Genomic DNA, 20,460 nt, shown 5'->3' with positions numbered 1-20,460 from the left:
TGAACTTTGTTCTATCCTATGCCATCCTTACAATCTCTGATACCCTCAAGCTCACTGCTGCAGTCACTGTGTCAATACAGCTGGTTGAGGGTTTTAGAAGATTCTATAATTCAAGTCTCAGAACAAGAATCTTCTGTATTTGTGTCAATTCTGACTCAAAGCAACCCTAAAGAGGACAGAGTAGAACTTCCCTATAAGCTTTCCAAGGCTGTAAATCTCAATGAGCAGTGACTACATGTTTCTCATGTGGATCGGCTGGTGGGCTTTAACTGCACTTTTTTGAATGTTGACTGCTCTGACCAGGGTTCTGGAATTCAAATGTTGTTGTTGTCTACCCTGGGTTCAGAACAGACCCATAGCAGACCCTCTGGTGGGTTTTCAGAGACAGTGAATCACATAGGAGAAGAGTGCTCATTTTTCAGAGTCTACTAAAAACATCCATAATGGACAACAATTTCAAACTAAGGAGAAAATAAAAGGAGATAATTCAGTAAATTTACAATTAACAACTGTTTTTAATGAAACTATTCCTCGACCTTTATAAATGAGCATTTTAATTAGTAATTTTTTTAGTAACTGAAATTAAGAGCTTCTGAATAATAACTATTTTCTCCAAAAAAATATTACCAAGTAAATCTATTTATAATCTATAGTTTATCTGTTTTCCCACTTACCTATACAGTTCTTTAATAGTGGATCAATAGGTTGTGGATGATCAGAAATAGTGAACTTTACAGCTGTAACCACTGAGCTTCGGGCATACGAGGAGCCTAATTAAAGGTAACAAAAAAGTCTATTGGTATGTACTCCATAAAAATCTATAGACAGCTTTACCATTTTCAAGCAACTTCAAGTAATACGGTAGTTACTGTTGTTGTGGACCTTCAAGTTAGATCCATGTCATAACTAACTCTCCAACACATTTTCAGAGATAAATCACATAGGAGACTGCTCATCATTCTCTCTCAGAGCAGCTGGTGGATTTGACTTGAGTACTTTTGTGTTGGCAGCACAAATCTTTACCACTAAGCCACTAGAACTCCCCCTAAAAAAACCTACTACCCTCAATGCCTTAAAATTATCTATGGTCAAGAAAACTCAAATTTATTCTAGTGAATCAGAGGCAACTAATGACTGCTGACGCAACAGCAGTCTTCTGGAGGCTGTAAGTTACTACAGAAGGATCTGAACTGCCTGAGACAGCCCTTTTCTTGCTTGCAGGGCAACTCTCTACAGGCAAGAAGGCTACTGCCCTCAAGACACTAAAGAATTGTATACCAACCTTATAAGAGATTTCACTGTATTTTAAAAAAACAAATAAATAAATCACTTCCCCTGGTATCAAGGGAAGCTCGAAGAGTAGAAGCACAGTATCTAAACCTAACAAGATGATCTTCAGAAATTTCACTAAAGAAAGCTGTTTCCAACATTAAATAGCCACTATTACATTCTATTTCATCTATAGAAAACAATTAAAGATTCAGATGAATTTTAGAAAATTCCACTAGGAGCTATCATTTTCACTAATTTTAGTTGGTGCTAACAAATTTTTAATTTAATAAATATTTCTACTTTCCATAATTTAAGGCAAATTAACATTAAAACAGAATAACCTTAGGAACTAGAGTATGTTTTTAAATCATTATCTAGTGACAGTCTCATTAACAACAAAATGTCATTTGAAGATGGCTCCATATCCATAAGACAAAGCAGTAGTTCATCACATCTCTTAGGAGGAATCTTTAAAAGGCAATCAAATGAATTTTTTCCTATTAGAAAAACAAATATACTTATTCTCAGAAAACGATACCTACCTGATATCAAGTAACCTTTAAGTCGTGGCAGGAGAGTTTCTGGATCAATCAAAGTGAGTTTCCCTAGACATTCAGCAACAACATTTCTGGTTCCTTCTTCAGCACACTCACAGTGCTTTAGTAATAAGGCCCAGATGTTTTCAACATATGGTTTAAGGCCCACCACTGATGCAGAGCTAATGATCTCCTTCAAGGAATGAAGCAAAAGATACTGCCTCTTGGGTTGACTAGTTATTTCTTGTAAAACAAATGGGAGATATTCAGGAAGGTTGCCCACACTAATGCTGCCTAATGCATAGGATGCAGCTGATTTGACTTCTTCACTAGGAGATGAGAAGGCTTCTAATATTACAGATTTCAATTCCAACTGCCCACTCAAGTCAATATGATGGCCAACTTCTCCAAGAGAAAGCAGAGCTAAGAGACGAATGGAATCTGTAGACCTTGAATTCTTGACATCTTGAATAAACTGACCTACTACAGCTGGTCCCTCTTTAGGACATGCTCGAGTAAGAGCAGCAACACATTTGGCAATGGAATAGTAAGACTGCTTGTGAGTAAGTGCTGTACTCTGAGAGTAAACTGGACCTGTGAGCATGCGCAGCAAATCCATATATCCAAGATTATTTGTTCCAGTGACAACCAAAGCTTGGAAAAAGTCTAGCATGGCGCTAAGGGCTCCTCCCTGTAACAAAGGTGATCTCACAAGTCCAATAAGTTCATTGAGAATGGATCCACTGATCTTTGAAAGGGAAGAAGGGTATACCTTTGCCAGCGTGGTAAGAAAGCTGATAGCCATCTGAGAAACATGCATATCACTTTCACTGATAAGCGGTGGGAGCTCATCGAGAACTGCATCAATCATGGCAGCTGTCAAGCTGTCACTATAGTTTTTAATGAGAATATCTAGGGCAGAAAGGGTACCCAGTTTCAAAGCTCTCTGGTTTTTTCTGAGAAAGGAAGCCAGGATAGGAACCCCTTCGCTCAGGACAGGCCTCAAATCTATCTTCAAAGGTGATCCAGCAATTAAAGTCAATGCTTTCACTGTAGTTAATCGGGTAATTTCATTCTTTAGCCTCTCCAAGAAAATCTGAAGTGTATTAGGCAAGTCAGAACCCAAATTGTCTCCAAGATTGCAAATAATCTGTCCCATACAGGAAATAGCCCTTTCTTTGACTTCCTGATCAATGTCAGCTGCTTTTAACCGCTTAATGGTACAAGTAAATAAATCTTTGATATAAGGAGTTGCCTCAAATGAGGAAGGTTGATCTAAAGGACGGATTACTTTGACAAGCTGTTGTGTAACAAGAAGTGCTTCAGATGTAATCTTGTAAAATGGATCTCCAACACAAGCCACCACTGGCGGGACCAAAGCCTGAACATGAGGATGGAATACTTGAGGAGAGTGGTTACAGAGAATTACATATAGGCATGACAAAGCATCAATCTTCAAATTCGATGAGCTCGATTTGTCATTCAGTGAGAAAATGATTCCTAAAAAGCCAACAACAAAAGAAAAATCACACTCATTTCTGAGCATATTTTTAGAAAAAAGATTATCAATTAAACCCTAAATTACTGCTAGTTTCAATCTCAATGCAATATACTAAAACTAACAGAAATCCACAATCCATTAGCACCAAAGATTTTTTTAGCTGCAAGTTTCTAATTTCACATGATCAATATGCTTCAATTATAAAGTTAGTTCTAAGTACAATTTAAATTGTCACAATTTTCCTTTTGAAATAAATATATCCACTTATCTAATTTTAGCTAACCTATAAGTCTCTAAAAGGGTTTACTATAACTCTCATACCTGGTACAAGGACAGGAATGTGCTGTGTTAGGGCCCCAGGCAATACATTTACCAATTCAGTTAGCATGTTAAAACAACACTGCCGAGTCTTCACACTTTTTTCTTTCATCTGTTTGTGCAGAGCTTTAACAATGTTGGGAACCTGAAATTATTACATACCCGTTAGTTTAACAATATTTCCCACAATACACTTAGCATAATTTAGAAAGATTTATAAAAAGGGGGAAATATAGCTTTTTATTAACTTCCTAATTTAGTTGTTTACGACTACTGTTTATAAGACATACATCACTTGGACCAAAGTTTGCTCATCCACATTCCTATATCTATCATTTGGTTGTATACAGGCTTTCTTGATAAAAGAAATGCATGAGACCAAACAGAAATTTTTTAAAAAAACCCCACAGTTCTCCAACAAAATTTGAGATACGTAATTTATAAATGACATTTTGAAAAAAAAAATATGTATCTAAGTACCAAAGTGGTGTGGAGAAAAAAAAGACAACAAATTGTGGAATTATGACATTTATTGCCCTGGGGTGAAAACTGACTTATCGTTGTCTCTCCAATGGGCTTCAGAACTGTAAATCACCTGAGAGGAGATTGTCCATCTTTGTCTCAAGGACAAGCTGGTGGATTTAAACCATTTGCCTCTGAGTTGGCAGTGCAGCTCCTTACCCCTAGGCCACCAGAGCTCATTCTGGAATGATTTTGTTACTGTTTTGTGTTATATGAGTCAGAACTGGCTGACAGCAAACCCTCAAGTGGATTTCAGAGAGTGTACATCGCATGGAAGCTACTCCATGGTGGCCTAGAGAGAAAAAGCTGTATTGTAATCCAAACCTGAAGGCTCACAGTTCAAGGACACTGGCTACCCACAGGAGAAGGATGGCCAATCTCCTCTCATGCAATAAATTGCCTCTGAGAACCACTGCGAATGATGGTCTAGTCAATATGACATTCATCCTTGCCTCTCATCTTAGTGTTCATTAACTGCTTAAATGAGCAAAATAGCTGGATTTTTTTTAAACTATTGTCCTAAATGCAAAATGTTAAAATAATGAAAACATCACTGAGGAAGTGTAGTCTGATTCCACAGCTCTAAGACATCTCTACTAATATCATAGATTTCTAAATATCAGATTATTTTAGCAGTTTATCAGATAAAAATACGTCAAGCAAAAATTAGTATTTTGTATCACAAAAATTTTTGTATGCACACAATCCATAAAAATATTACAGATGGCTCCAATTCCCTTATCAAATTAAATTTCTAATAGCAATATTATCCCCAATAATAATTAACATACTATTCTCCAAAAACAATCTAGAATTTACACTTAAAATTTTAAAAAGCAATCACTTTATCATGATTTTCGAATTGTAATTGCAAACCAACCTGACTCTGAAGCATTGTTAAAGGTGTTTCTCCCTGTTCCATTGCATCAGGGTCACAAAGCCAGCTTTGCACAGGACGAGTTTGCTTCAGAAGGGAAAGGTATGCATGGAACACATCTGCTTTTACATTCTCTTCACGCTCTTTAAATCTTGATATGAGTGCAGGAGAAACAGTCTTGTAGAATTCTGGAAGCATTTCATGTCTAGTGCTAACTACGGCATCTAAGCACTTAGCAGCTGCTCGTCTCACTTTCCAACTCATGTCATCATCATCACTGTATTCATCATCACTCCCTAAAGAAAAGTTTTAATGTAAATAGGCTATTAATACAAGAGTGTACTGAGTCACAATTATGACAGGGTTTTTCCCTAAATTTGCACTAGCATACAGAACAAGTGTCAAAAGTAACCAGAACTTAAAACAGATGGATGGTTTGTTAACTTACATAAAAAGAATGGTTATCAATCCCTTTCCAACTCACATTATGATCACTGTATTCATCACTCACTAAATAGAAGTTTTAATGTAAATAGCTGCTAGTCCTGAGGAAACACCACTATAAAACAGATAAACTGTAGGGCTAATTTTCTAGAAAGAAAAAGCAATCCTTAATTAGATTTGTGACTGCAAAGCTTTCAGTAAATTTGTTAAATGGGGTATTAGGAACAAAAATACATATTCATACTTAATTATAACAAGAACAATTTATCACTTGACAAGCAAGCATGATCTTATCCAAGGTTCTTATTCTAAGCAGGTGACTTTTTTTGGCATGTGAAATATTTAAAAATTATTGCCTTCTAACACTATCAGGCTAAATCTGTTGGATCAGAATAAATTCTACAATTAGTATCACTGAATTATACATATATAAATGTATGAGATTGTGTGAATATTCTCAACAACAAAATAATTCCTGTATTTCATATACCTAATAATTTACTTACTTAAAACACCTGTTCTAATACAGCCAGTGTAAGCAGAAATCACTTTAACTGTGCAAACACTACCCTGTGAAGCTGTATTTTGTGTCCAGAGGAGAACACCATGAATCATAGTACTATGACATCAATCTTAAGAGCTTCAGAAATAATACTTAGTTTATTCATGAAAGTGACATGTTATGTATAATAAATTAGTCTCTCAAAATCAACTAAAGTACTGCGAATAGGTCTATTTTATAGGTTGTTGGCATTATGTGCTGTTGTGTCCAAAACAACTCATCACTGACCCTCCAGTAGGTTTTCAAGGGCTGTAAATCACATGGGAAGAGACTGTTCAACTGTCTCTTACAGAGCAGCTAGTGTATAAAATTGCCTGTCTTTGAGCTGGTAGTGCAGCTCCCTATCCACTAAGCCACTAGTTAGCTTTGATTTCTTTCTCACAAAAACTTTGAGAAAAATATGGTAAGTAAAAATAAAAACATAACTGCTAGTGGCAAGATAACCAGTAGCACTGTAACTCTCTAATATAGATTTAAAAAGGAAGTAAAATTAGAAATAAGGAGTAACTGATATTACCCACTTTTCCAATAAATTTAAAAGAGCAATTTCCAAATCCCTAAGAAGTTTCTTAAAGCATGATTTTAAGTGTTACATAGCTCATCACATAAATTCTAATTTTCTTAATTTATTACAGAAAAGCACTGAGATAATTTCTATTTTTTACTACTATAAGCCAACAGTAACATTTATAGTAAAAAATTTTTATCTTTCTCCGTTTTATCAACTCATGAAAGTGTTTAAAATTTCTTGTATTTAATTTGAAGTACCTTGATCATCATCATCACCACCATCAGCATCCATAGCATTTTCATCTTCATCTTCATCATCATAATTATAATTTGGGTCATAAGTAAGGTATTTCAGACAAATATTTATTATGGTAGAAACATGAGGATATACTTCCTTAGGACATCTTAAGAAAAAAAAATAAAAAGCTACCTTTGAATCATTGTATGCTATATTTTGCTTTAATACCTGATTTTATAACCTTTAACATGAAAAAGTAGTTCTAACTATCCTCAACACCAATAACCCTTTCTCTTTCTACATCATCTTTCAAAAGATTTACCTTTCAAAATATACTTTTTATTTTAATCTTTCAAAGAGACCAATATATTTGTTATTCTACTGAGGTTACACTAATATATTCATGTAATTATTTCAATAAAAACTTAACAAGTATTCAGATAAATAATTAATTACATTTAAAGAAAATATACACAAGCAAACATGTATTTATCACTCTATATAATTATATATTGACAGAAATCCATAAGGTATTTTTTTTCTCATTATGTCATCTTCATTCACTGTCCAATTTTCAGATGCATAGCAAGCAACTGAAAAGACCATGACTAAGGTACTTAATTTTAAGATGAACTATTTTCACAGGTTAACATCTCTGAGAACAGGAAAATTTTACAACATGCAGTACCTAGAACTCTACATATGTTCAATCTTCTCAATGTTTTAACTACATGTTGTTGTTGTTGTTATGTGCCATCAAATCGCCTGTGTCTCACAGCGACCACTATGTACAACAGCCCTAAACTCTGTCCTATCCTGTGTCAATCTCACTATCTCCAAAACACCAACCGCCATTACCCCAGTCACTAAATCAATCCATCTCATCAAGGGTCCTCCTCTCCTGTGCTGTCCCTGCACTCTCCCAAGCACGACATCCCTCTCCAAGGTCTGGTCACTTCCTTCAACATGTCCAAAGTACGTCAGACGAAGCTTCAGAATCCTTGCCTCCAAGGAGCAGCTCGGCTTCACCCTCTCCAAGACAAACCTATTCATTTGTTCTCCTAGCAGTTCATAGGCATCAATTCTCCTTCTATCATCCCTAGTCATTGTCCAGCTCTGTGATGCATAGTAAGTGATTGCAAAGACCATGGCATGTATCAGGCACACCTTAGTTTCCAGACTGACATCGAAATGAGCCATGTTTTTCAGCAACTAGGACTATTTGTGAAAATGTCAGTGTACATTCTTCTACTTATATGGTTAGAAGACAAATGACCACATAGCCAAAAAAGAGAAATAATTTGTGTTTTGATTAAAAAGATGGAAATGAAATAAAGAATTCCAATTTTAACAATCTGACATGATTATAAAGTCAGTTCTCAAAACTAAGCCAAGTTTACGCAAATTAACAGAAAAAACCTCAAAAAAAACAGTGTAATACTGCACTGTCAATTCTGGCCAAAGGCAAAAAAAATCTTCTAATATATAAATGTACAATCTTTATCAAGCTTTAAAAGTTTGAGAACTAAGATTTAAACACCAAGAATCACCACTTTAACAAAATTCTTTAATTTTTTTAAAAAGAGATTATTAGTGTGTTTTTCTGTCCAGAAAATTAATTTACCTTGATGCATCTTTTAGGCTAAGACTACCAATTGTATTTCTCTTAAATTAAATCAAATAAAAAAGAATTTTATTTTTCTCCAAGTTAAGGTTATAGTAATATGAAGGATGCACTCTAAAACAAATCTGAGGGCTATATTTTAAAATATGATACTTATTGTATTTAAGTTCTTATGTTATTTAATGATAACACAGGTAAAGATCAAAATAGCAGTAGAATAACTTGTTTCTCATTCAGATCTTAATTATTCTATTCTTAAGGATAAACCTCTGAAGGATTAAAAAAAGCAAAACCCCAAAATCATTATCTAGTGAACGCGATACAGGAGGACATAGTAGAACTGTTTCATAAGGTTTCCAAGTCTGTACGCATACTGCATCTTTCTTCCTTACAGTGGCTTATGGATTTTAATTGCCAATCAATGTTCATCCCACCACGGCCCCTAAGCTTCCATATAAAGCATAAAGACCAAACTAAAACCCACTACTGTCAAGTTAATTACGACTCATGATATTCCCCAGGTTATACATCTTAATGAAAGGAGGCTACCACAGTTTTCTCCTATGGAGGAGCTGGTGGGTTTGACCTGCTCATCATTCAGTGAGCAGTTTCAACACTTTAATCTACCATGCTACCAGGGCTCAGTTATTCAAAGTATCACTCATTCATTCATTCATTGCCATTGAATGGGAACCAACTCATAGCTGATGCACCACTGAATTTCCATTTCCAAGGCTTTAAATGGTATGCGAGGAGACTGCTCAACTCTCCCCTAGAACGCCAGTGGTGGGTTTGAATCACCAGAGAAAGCCCTGCTTTGAGGTTAGCAGTGCAAGTCCCTACAAACCATATTACCATAAAGATCTTAAAAACTTACCGTCTCACAAATGATTCAAAGGCTTGAATGCAGTATTCTCGTAATTCATCATCATCTACATTACAAAATTTTACCACCAATGGAATTATCTTCTCAAGATATTCACCTAAGAAAAGCATATTGAACTCTTAAAACATACAGTAATATCACTTTAAATTGAAAGAAAATTTTAAAAGCATTTTAAACATTTCTTACCTATTCTATGACCAGCTTGCCTACTAATAGCAGCAATGCATTGTATGTAGGTTCTTGTTGTTGACATGGAATCATTTTTAGAAAGCTCTGACAACAGATGTTCAATGAGATCTACAAAAACTATATTTCCACAGCTCATAACCAGGTGGCCAAGAGCAATAATAGTTCTTTTCCTCACTGCAAGTCTAGGGCTGGTCAACTGGGGGAGTAGACAGGTCAGAATTGAAGGATGGAAATTAACAAGAAGTCCTCCTTGCCTTAAAATAAAAAAAAAAAAACAAAAAAACACAAATGAATTCAAGATGCCTCAACTCTACTGAAATGTCTGGCCTCTAATCTCAATTTAAGTACTCAAAATATAAATTTAGATAAATCAAACAAAATTCATAATACCAGAAACACTCAATTCTTGCTCTCACTATAAATGCTACCAAATATATATCCCAACAACCTCCTGAACTGTCGACCAATATTTCCAATTTTATAATATTTTCATACAATTCACTTGAGTACACATAATACGCTAAATAAGACAAAGGATAAACAATTGTGTTAGTTTTACCCTTCCCAGAGCTCAGCATATTCTGTACTAACTGTATATATTTGGAGAGGAAGAAGATTACCTTGCTCTATCTTGACAATTCACTCGCTGATCTTTCTGCTACTCATCTAGATACTAAATTTCAGGATTCTGTTGGCCCAACCACTCTTCCTACCCCACCAGACGGGTAATTCAGTGTATAAAGAGTAGTTAAACATCTATGATATGCTAAGACAACACACAGTATGAATCTTGATGGACTGTCATGGTTTATTATAAAATCAAATATATATTTTTAACCCACCCTAACATGACAGGTATCTATCAGAGTTATTTTTTTACTACTTTTGAAAATAAGAAGGCAAGGATTTCCAACTCCAAGATTGCTAGTTTGAGGAACTGATCCTCCAGTGGGGTTTCAGGGGCATGGGAGTAGCTTGCCCATCTTTCTCCTGTGGAACAGCTGATAGGTTCAAATTGAATGCCTTCTGACTGACAGTGCAACTTCTTACCACTAGGCCACCAAGAGTGACTTATTTATTCTATGCTTATTTATGCTATCCCGAGCAGCACATGTATATGTCCTACTCATTATTTAATATTTACTTTGCAACTAGTTGTATTCTTATGTCCTAAAATATAAACTCTGTATGCTAGGATGAGAGATTCTCTTTCTTTTAATACAAATGTACCACATTATAATATCTATTTTCAAGCTGAAACAGCCACAAGTAACAGATATGTAAATAATGAGCATGAGAAGCAGGGAAAATTGATACTGACAGGTCTTCCATAGAACTCTTTACCATGAGTTAAAAAGTCTATCTTCCAAAGCCTGACCTCCAGAGGAACAAAAGAGCAACAAATGTATGCAACTAAGCCCCTCATTTTTCCAAAACATGGGTAATAAAGAGTTGCTAAAATTTCCTGGCAATGTTTTAACGGAATTATTTACCACTCCCACTATATCCTTCTTATTACTGTTCAAAAATATTGTGCTGAAATACTAAAACCACAAATTTAATTTTTTTTATTATTTTTTGTAACTACAGAAAACATGCTTGCCATGCAAAAGAACTATAATGAACTTCTCACCATCAAATACACATTTATATAAAATAGCCACAATTTGAAAAATGAGTAATTTTTAACTTTATTTACAAAAAGGCTTTTAATAAATACATATATTATAAATGCAAGTGACAGACATACTTACCTGCTCAACATATCAGCCATAATATCCAAGGCTTCTAGTTGAACAGAGACATCTTCTTGCTTTGCTATTGCACTGGTAAGACGCCCAGTAATCTTTTTACATACATTAGCAGCTAATGCAGAGCCTGTACAAACAAGAAGTCAATAAACTTCCAAGGTAAGCAAAGTTCTGACTTACAGTTATGGTTACTATTTTAGTTGCCAATATACAATGCTGCACGGCATAATGGTATCATCCTATCTGTCAATTTCTGTTTCGAATGCTGAAAACTGTTTAAATATATGTATAGATGTATAGAATAATGAAGAAAATTTTTAAAAGAATAGTCAAAACAATTCAGTTAGAATAAAAATTCAACTTGTAAATAAAACAAGAGATATTAACTTAGTAAAAGTAAACAATGCTGATATAAGAGTAGGGAAAAAATGCAGCAGTTTTAAGGACTTGTAAAGACAACAGATATGACTCTTTACCCATCAAGTGCTCCAAATTAAGGTGAACTAAGATAACTTCTCAAATTACAGATCCTTCACCTATGAACCAGGGATCTTAAGACATCAAATATGGTGATATTTAGACTAAATAAATAACAAATACATATGATCTCTCATAAACATAAAAACTAACATTAAAACATCAAACATAAAACAAATTTTTTTAAAACCTTGCTGCTGTTGAGATTTCTAATTCAAGAGATCCTATAGAACAGAGCAGAACCACCCCATAGGGTGTTTACAAGGTTATAATCTGTTAACTGCCTTCAACTTGAGCATGATCTACAGAGATCCTAGGAACAACAGATTTGAAGCCTGTCCAATCCTTTCCCATTCTTACCATCCCCTACACACTTGAGACAACTAACGCAGTCACAGTGGCAATGCATTTGGTTGAAGGTCTTCTGCTTTGCTGATCCTCCACTTTTCCAAACATGATGTCCTTCTTCTCCAAGGTATATAACAACAACAAGGTATATAAGCTTTAGCCTTGTCATTCTTGCCTCCAAGGAGCACTCTGGTTGTATTTTCTCCATGACACATGGGTTTGTTCTTTTGGCAGTCCACACCACAACTCAAAGGCATTGATTCTTCTATCATCCTTATTCACTTTCTAGCTCTCAGATGCATAGCAGTTTACTGGAAAGACTAGGGCTTGACTCAGACAAACCTTAGCCTTTAAAGTGACATCACAAGTCATCAGGATTTGAAGAGGGCCCTGAAAGACTTTGCAAATTTCATCTATACATCTCCAGATATCCTGGCTACTATGAAGGACCGGTATGAAGGGCTGTGGATCCAAGCAAGATCAAACTGTTGGCAATTTCAATCTTTTCTCTATCTCTCATGATATTGGTCCAGAAGGGAAAATTTTTTTCTTGATGATGAAATATAATCCATAGTTGCAGTTCTTAACTCTCTGCAGCAAGCACTTCAAGTGTTCCCTGCTTTCAGTAAGCAAAGCTGCTCATCTGCATAACGCAGATCCATTGATGAGTCTTCCTCCAATCCTGAGTTTTTCCTAATAAAGTTTGTCACATGTTTTGCTCAACATACAGATTGAAGTACAGAGAAAGGATACAGCTCTGACTCACATTTTTCCCAAATTTAAATCATGAAGTAGTCTTTTGCTCTGTTCAGACAAGGCCTTCTTGGTCTAGGTTTGATATAAGCATAATTAAGTGTTCTGGGATTCCCATTCTTCTTAATATTAACCACAGTTTGTTTTAATCCACACTCTACTTTGCATAATCAATAAAACAGAAATAAGACATTCTTCTGGTAATCTCTGATTTCAGCCAAGATCCATCTGACATCTGCAATGATCTACCCGGTGCCAGGGCCTCTTCTAAATAAACTTGGCCTTAATTTCTGGCAGTTCTATGTGAATGTACTTTTCTAGCCATTTTTGGATGATTTTCAGCATTTTTTGCTTTCGTATGCTATTCATGACCTTGTCGGGTAATTTCCACATTCTGTTGGATCACCTTTCTTGGGAATGGGAGAAAATACAACTATCTTTCAGCTGGCCAGGTAACTATCTTCCAAACTGCCTACTACAGACTAGTGAGCAAGTCCAGGATTGCATCTGTTATCTGAAACATGTCAACTGGTTTTTCTTGGGAATGGAAGAAAATACAACTATCTTTCAGCTGGCCAGGTAACCATCTTCCAAACTGCCTACTACAAACTAGTGAGCAACTCCAGGATTGCATCTGCTATCTGAAACATGTCAACTGGTATCCTACTGATTCCTGAAGTCTTATATTTTGCAAGTGCCTTCAATACAGCTTCAATTTCTTCCTCCATCACGACTGGCTCTCTATCATATGCTACTTCCTGAAATTTTTCAGTGCTGATTCTTTTGGGGACAGTGACATCATCTTCTTTTGATGCTTCCTGGATCATTCAAGAATTTTTCCACCTGAGTGTCATCGCTCAGTGTTTTGGAAAAATTTATTTCTGTGTCATGAAGAAAACATGTTAGGGTATATTTGTATCATTCTTCATTGCACTTAAGTTGAAATCAACTCACAGTGGACCATTTTGTGTTTTTTTGTTGTTGGTGGTGGATTTGAATCATGAATGTTTAGGTTCACAGAGAAATACTTAGCCTATTTATCACCAAGGTATCATATTAATTTGCATAAAGATCTGTTAAAGGAATGAATGAAAACAATATATACAGAATACAATATCACCAATCACAATTTCCCTTCTCAGCAGAAAGATAATTTCACTTCACTTTCACTCTGCTAATTTTAGTCAATAGCAGTAGTCAAGATCAGTTCTAAAACTTAGCATATTACTTATGATATTGTGTTAGAGGCCAAAAGCTAATTTGATGGCAAATTTATTAATTATAGTTTTAGATGGTTTTAATTACTAAGTTTAGCAGTTAAAGTCTTAGTTCTAATCAAGGCCACTAATAAATGGAATTATTCACAATTAGTCAGCAAATTCTGATATAAAGCAAAAATAACAGTAAAAACGGCTAATCAGAAAAACTCACACTTCTGGATTATTTTTCACTAATTTTATAAATCAGTGTTACTAGTCTATAGGCATGGTACATAGAAAATCTCTAACCAAAAAAATTCTTTTAGAGCATGAGATATTTAACACTCATTTAATACTGAAAATTAAACTTACATTGAAGCAAAAATACACTTCAATTTTCCATACTTATTCAAAGAAATGCATATAAAATAAATATCTTTTAGAACAGATAACCCTTCCTCCAACTTAATCAGGAATTAAAAAAGGTAAAGGATAAATTCTCTCCATGTTCAAGGAAATAGGTTGTCTTCTTGCTTACCACTGGAAGCTGGAGGAAGTTCTCCAATTACTGTTTTAAGGCCAATACTTGAAATATCCCGAAGTTGTTCTTTATCAGAAAGCATATTAGTACAGAGGGTATCTACAATTGTTTCTACTTGATACTCTTTGACTTTACTCACTAGAGGTCCAAGGCTGGAAGGAAGAAAAAAGTTTAAATTTAGACAAAAAATAGACAAGTAGAAACATTAATTTTTTTGCCTAGCAAAAGCCAACAGCATACAAAGCAAGCCTATATCACACATCAAAGACTAGAGCCTTCAATATGGATTACATTTGACATTAAAAAATTTAAAAAAAAAAAAAATTTAAAAAAATCTTCACCACTGGGCCAAAAGGCAACATCTTGATTTTGTTATGTCATCAAGTTGGAAGTGACTTATAGCTGAGCATCCAGCACATTTTCAGAGGCAGTAAATCACATGGGAGGAGATTGTCTACCTTTCTCCCACAGAAAAAGAAAAGGGTGAAGATGTCAATGATATCATTTTACTTAGATTTACAAGTACCCATGGCAGCAACAGTCAAGAAATAAAATAATATGTTGCACTGGAAATATCTTTTGTGAAGGACCTCTCCAGAGTGTTAAAGAACAAGGATGTCAGTTTAAGCCATAAAGTGTGCCTGATTTAAGCTATGGGATTTCCAATTGCTTTGTGTCTGAAAGTGGGACAATGACTAAGGATTACGGGGGGGGGGAATCAATGTGTGATTTTTTATATTGGAGTATATCATCAACTCCAAGACATGGCTCAAACAGCTATTGGTGATGTAAACAAGCCAACAAGTGTGCAGGGCAGGAAGAGTTGGAGTAACTGGATCAGATTAAAGACAATGGTCTACAGAAATCAGAATTTCCGCAACATATCAAATCTGTTGTACTTTCATCAGTACCTGACAACAGTGCAGCCAAAGTACTGTGTGTGTGTTTACCTTTCTTAGTCTTAAGGTTTGCATATAGTTAAACCACCACTCTTTGAGTGAGGACAGAGAATGCTTCCTTTGAGTTCTTCTCCATTAGGAATGCTAAGGAAGTGCTTTAGTGTAAAAGAAAATTTCACCAGAAAGTAACTCTGGTCTATAGAAAGGAATAAGTCACCAGAAACAATGTATGTGTTAATGCTAAAAAACAAAGACTACATTTCCTCCTTCCCCCTTTAAATTATCATTATTACATTATGGAAACACACACACACACACACACACACACACACACACACACACACATTACATAGAACTATCTAAAAAATAGAATAAACAAAAGTATGAAGTAAGAAACATGAGGCTGCAAGGTCTGTCTATTCTATCAATAAAATACTAACTAAATACTGGGATAAATAAAAATGTAACATATATGCCGTGTTTATTAAAAATTTTAAAAACAAATCCATTACATTTTAACATAAATTTTGTTTTGGTATGTATCAGAGAGTCAGGACTGACTCATACCTGACCTTACAGCAGGTTTTCAGACAGTAACTCATATAAAAGGAGGTTATCTTTCTCTAGCAAAGCAGATGGTAGATTTGAACCATATGCCTTTGGGTTGGCAGTGCAACTCTTTACCATTAAGCAATGAGGGCAGTAGGATTTTTTAAAAACAATATTCTAAAAAAAATATAAAATAAGAAAATAGCATTACTCTACATTTTTACAATTTTCATTAATATTTAGTTTTAAAATCAAACAGCTGACTACTCATGTAATTTTGTACTCAATAACTTCTGAAATTACTCAAAAGGTAGCCTCTGAAAGGTGACAATGTATGCACAAGAAAGTGAGACTCAAAAAAGCAAACAGTACTTTATAGTTTCGATCTTATGAACTTCTTCCAAGTTTTAAAGCAGTAATCTTTTTTATTATCTAACTGGAGAATTTTCTGTATGTTCTGGCTAGAGCTTTTATCATAAATGCATGTTTTATTAATAACTTCTTCAAAAGGAATGTTGTTATTGTAAGAACTCAAAGCAACCCTATGAACAGATCTGAATCCTGCCCTACACTGTGCCATCCTCACACTTCCCGACCCATTACAGCCCACTTCAGCAGTCACCATGTCAATCCACCTGACTGAGGGTCTTTGTCTCCTTCAAGGACCCTCCACCCTTCCAAGCATTATGGCCTCCTCCAAGGAATAACCCCTCCTAGCAATATACTTGAAGTATGTGAAGTGAAGCCTCATCATTCTTGCCTACAAAGAGCACTCCAGCTGCACCCTCTCCAAGACATATGTTTGTTCTCCTGACTATCCATGGGATGTTCAGTGATCTTCTCCAACAACACAGCTCAAAGGAATCAATTCTTCTGTCATTCTTATTCGTTGTCCAGCTCTCAGACACATGAGACACACCTTAGTCCACAAACTTGACTTCATTATTCCTCAATAATTTGGAGGGTCCCTAATTGCAGAATTTCTCAGTGCAATGTATCTCCTATTTCCTGACTGCTAGTACCAAGGGTGTTAATTGGTGGATCCAAGCAAGATGAAGTGGCTGACAGCTTCAATCTCCTCTCCATCCATCAAAATGATGTCTTTCTGTCCAGTGCTAAGAATCTTTGTATCCATGACACTGAGACGCAGTCCATCTTGAAGGCTGCATTCCTTGATCTTCTGCAACAAGTAGTTCAGCAAGGAAGGTTGTCGTCATCTGCTTAACACAGGTTATTGAGGAGTCTCCCTCTCCCTCTGATCCTGATGCTACAATCCTTGAGAATCCAGCTTCTCAAATAAATTGCTCAGCATACAGACTGAATAGGTATGAAGAGAGAGAATACAACCCTGACACACTCCCTTCTTCAATTTTTTTTTCTCTTTTACCTAACTAGGCTACAAAGTTGTTTTGTTTAAAAAAATTTTCTTAATTTTAAAGAAAGTTTACAGACTTAGGGTTTCCATTCATTTATTCATTGTTGCACTTTTCTCCCTGCCCACCCTCCCCGCTCAATTCGCTCTTCTCTTTGAAAAGTAAAAGAAAAATTCTTTCATTGCTGTACAATCCATCCCCGCAAGTCTACTCCACTATGCAGCCTTCATTCTGGACTCCTGTCATGACAATAACATCATCTGTTTCAATGCAGTATACATTATTGATACCCTCTAACTCAGTCTTCCCTCAACCCCATGTCAGTCCCGTTTTACAACAGTGGCACTTTGCAGTATTTGTCCTTTTGTTACTGAGATATTTCACTAATAATGTCCTCCAGAATCACCCATTTTGAGCAATATTGAATGAGCTCCTTGTTTTTCAATGCAGCATAGTATTCCATTGTGTGAACATACCACAGCTTCTCTATCCATTCATGTGTTGATGGGCACTTCGGATGTTTCCAACTCTTTGCTATTGTGAACAAAGCTGCAATAAACATGAGTGTGCATATATCTGCTTGAGTGGCAGTTATGGTTTCTTTGGGGTATGTTCCCAGTAGTGGAATTACTGGGTCAAATGGTATTTCTATTTCTAACTTACTGAGAAAGCGCCATATAGCCTTCCATAGTGGTTGCACCATTTTACATTCCCATCAACAATGAATAAGGGTTCCAGTTTCTCCACAACCTCGCCAGCATTTGATGCTTACTGTTCTGTTAAATTTTGCTATTATTACTGGGGTAAGATGATATCTCATAATTGTTCTGATTTGCTTCTCTCTGAAGAGCTAGGGATTTTGAACATTTCTCCATGTGCTTGTTGGCCATCTGAATGTCTTCTCTGGTGAAGTTATCTGTTCATATCCTGTGCCCATTTTTCAACTGAGTTATTTACCTTTATCTTGTTGTGGTGTCCCTTCTTAATTTTAAACCATATATTGTTCTCCTGCTCTGTCTGCACAACAGCCTCCTGGTACAGGTACAGATTTCACATGAGCACAATTAAGTGCTCTGGGACTTAATTAATAAAAATGGACAAGCTTTTCAAATTTTTATTTTAAATCTCTATTAGAATGAAATAAATGTATTAACACATAATACTGAACTGCTTTCATATTCCTGAGATGAATTCATAAAGTAATGACACATTGTGGCTTAATATGATGCTGGATTTTACTCGAAAATGTAAATCAAAGTGTTCTGTAGTTTTCTGTTTTTGCTGTTACCTCAAGTCCAGACAAGTCATCTGTGTGGTTAAAGAAAACAAAGGATTAGAAAGTTGTTATATTTACTTTGTGTTCTAGAACACTACCAGAATGATCTGTACCGGAATTATCTGTTCTTTGAAGCTTGAAAGACTCCTGCTTCTGTGAAAAAAATTTCTCAACCTGGGCTTCTTTTGACTGGTCAAGTTAATAATTTCACCAATTTCTTGTCAAGGTTATGTAATAATTTATCAGTTGGGCTTTTCCCTCTTACAAGAATCAGTTCTTGAATTGATCACTTATTGTAATTTTTTCCCATAAGTTATTTAATGAACCCTGATGGTGCAGCAGTTAAGAGCTACTACTGGCTGTTAACCAAAAGGAAGGTAGTTCAAACAAATCTATCACTCCATAGGAAAAAAGATATGCACGTCTGCTTCAATAAAGATTTACAGAAAGGATATGTGGCAATTCTACTCTATACTATCAGGCTGCTAGGAGTCAGAATCAACTCACAGTAATTACTGATTGCATTTATCTTAAGCTTTCTTATTTTTTTAAATACTTTTGGCTTCTTCCTCAGACATATTTTAAGTCATCAACAGATAAAGGCTCATGTTTCTGATCCATTCAGATTCATACCCAATTGACTAAGAACATATGTTAAAATTCCAAGTTTAAGAATAAAGGTAGGGGGAAAAGAACTACTCAAAACTAAACCCACTACCTATGGTTTCCAAGGCTGTAAATCTCTACAGAAAATTATTTCACTCTTCTCCAGTGGAGTGGTTGGAAGATTCAAACCACTGACTTTTCCATTAGCAGCCTAACATATAACTCACTATGTAATTAAAAGATGATTAACAAATATATTCTCATTTACATTATTCTACAACCAGGTTGTTCCTTGGAGGCAAGGATTTTGAAGCTCCAACTCATATACTTTGGGTATGTGGCTAGAAGTGACCAGTTCCTAGAGGACTTCATGCTTGTAAGGGTGGTGGGACAGCATCAAAGAGGAAGACTTGGATAAGATGGGTAATAATCAGGGTAATGAGGGTAGACGTGTCAGAATCAATGATAATGGTTACTGTACATAGGGTCATTATGATTCCTAAGTGACTAGATGGCACGTAAGAACAATATGTTGTTGTTATGTGCCATTGAGTCGCTTGCAACTCAGAGCAACCCTATGTACAAGAGCCCTAAATGCTATTCTATCCTGTGCCAACCTCACCATCCCAAACACACTCATTCCCACCATTCCACTCACAGAATCAATCCATCTCATTGAGGGTCGTCTTCTCCTGCACCATGATGTCCCTCTCGAAGGACCAGTCCCTCCTTGCAACATGACCAAAGTATGTCAGACGAAGCTTCAGAATCCTTGACTCCAAGGAGCATTCTGGCTTCACCCTCTCCAGGACAGACCTGTTTGTTCTCCTAGCAGTCCATGGTATATTCAACACTCTTCTCCAGCACCACAGCTCAAAGGTATCAGTTCTCTTTCTATCATCCCTGGTCACTGTCCTACTCTCTGATGCACAGCACATAATTGCAAAGAACACAGCCTGGATCAGGTGCGCCTTAGTCTCCAGCCTGCTGTCGTTGCTCTTCAGTACTCTTGAGAAGTCCCTCACAGTTGACTTTCCCAATGCAATTTGTCTCCTGATTATCTGGCTGCTGTTATCAAAGTATTGACTATGGAACTAAAACTATTAACTCTCTCAATCTCTTCACCATCCATACTGATGCTGCCACTTGGCCCAGTGGTGAGAATCTTTGTTTTCTTGATGTTAAGCTTCAATCCATATTAAAGACTGT

At 35.8% G+C, this 20,460-nt stretch overlaps 1 protein-coding gene across 1 annotated transcript in view; it reads right to left on the bottom strand.

Annotated features, from left to right (window-relative positions):
• The window catches only part of LOC102869715 (cullin-associated NEDD8-dissociated protein 1-like), a 52,468-nt gene that overhangs the window by 12,217 nt on the left and 19,791 nt on the right, over nucleotides 1-20,460 (bottom strand). Inside the window, exons 3-11 of the mRNA XM_006886068.1 lie at nucleotides 14,546-14,700; nucleotides 11,234-11,357; nucleotides 9,477-9,733; nucleotides 9,282-9,387; nucleotides 6,801-6,946; nucleotides 5,030-5,322; nucleotides 3,631-3,772; nucleotides 1,815-3,308; nucleotides 675-770 (exon numbers count right to left, since the gene is read on the bottom strand). Coding sequence (XP_006886130.1) covers nucleotides 675-770; nucleotides 1,815-3,308; nucleotides 3,631-3,772; nucleotides 5,030-5,322; nucleotides 6,801-6,946; nucleotides 9,282-9,387; nucleotides 9,477-9,733; nucleotides 11,234-11,357; nucleotides 14,546-14,700 — 2,813 coding nt within the window. The remainder of the gene's footprint in view (nucleotides 1-674; nucleotides 771-1,814; nucleotides 3,309-3,630; nucleotides 3,773-5,029; nucleotides 5,323-6,800; nucleotides 6,947-9,281; nucleotides 9,388-9,476; nucleotides 9,734-11,233; nucleotides 11,358-14,545; nucleotides 14,701-20,460) is intronic.

Source organism: Elephantulus edwardii, unplaced genomic scaffold (genome assembly GCF_000299155.1).
Source record: "Elephantulus edwardii isolate Elephantulus edwardi_28Jun2011 unplaced genomic scaffold, EleEdw1.0 scaffold00047, whole genome shotgun sequence".
Lineage (NCBI taxonomy): Eukaryota > Metazoa > Chordata > Mammalia > Macroscelidea > Macroscelididae > Elephantulus > Elephantulus edwardii.
This window is presented reverse-complemented; position numbering and strand designations above follow the sequence as displayed.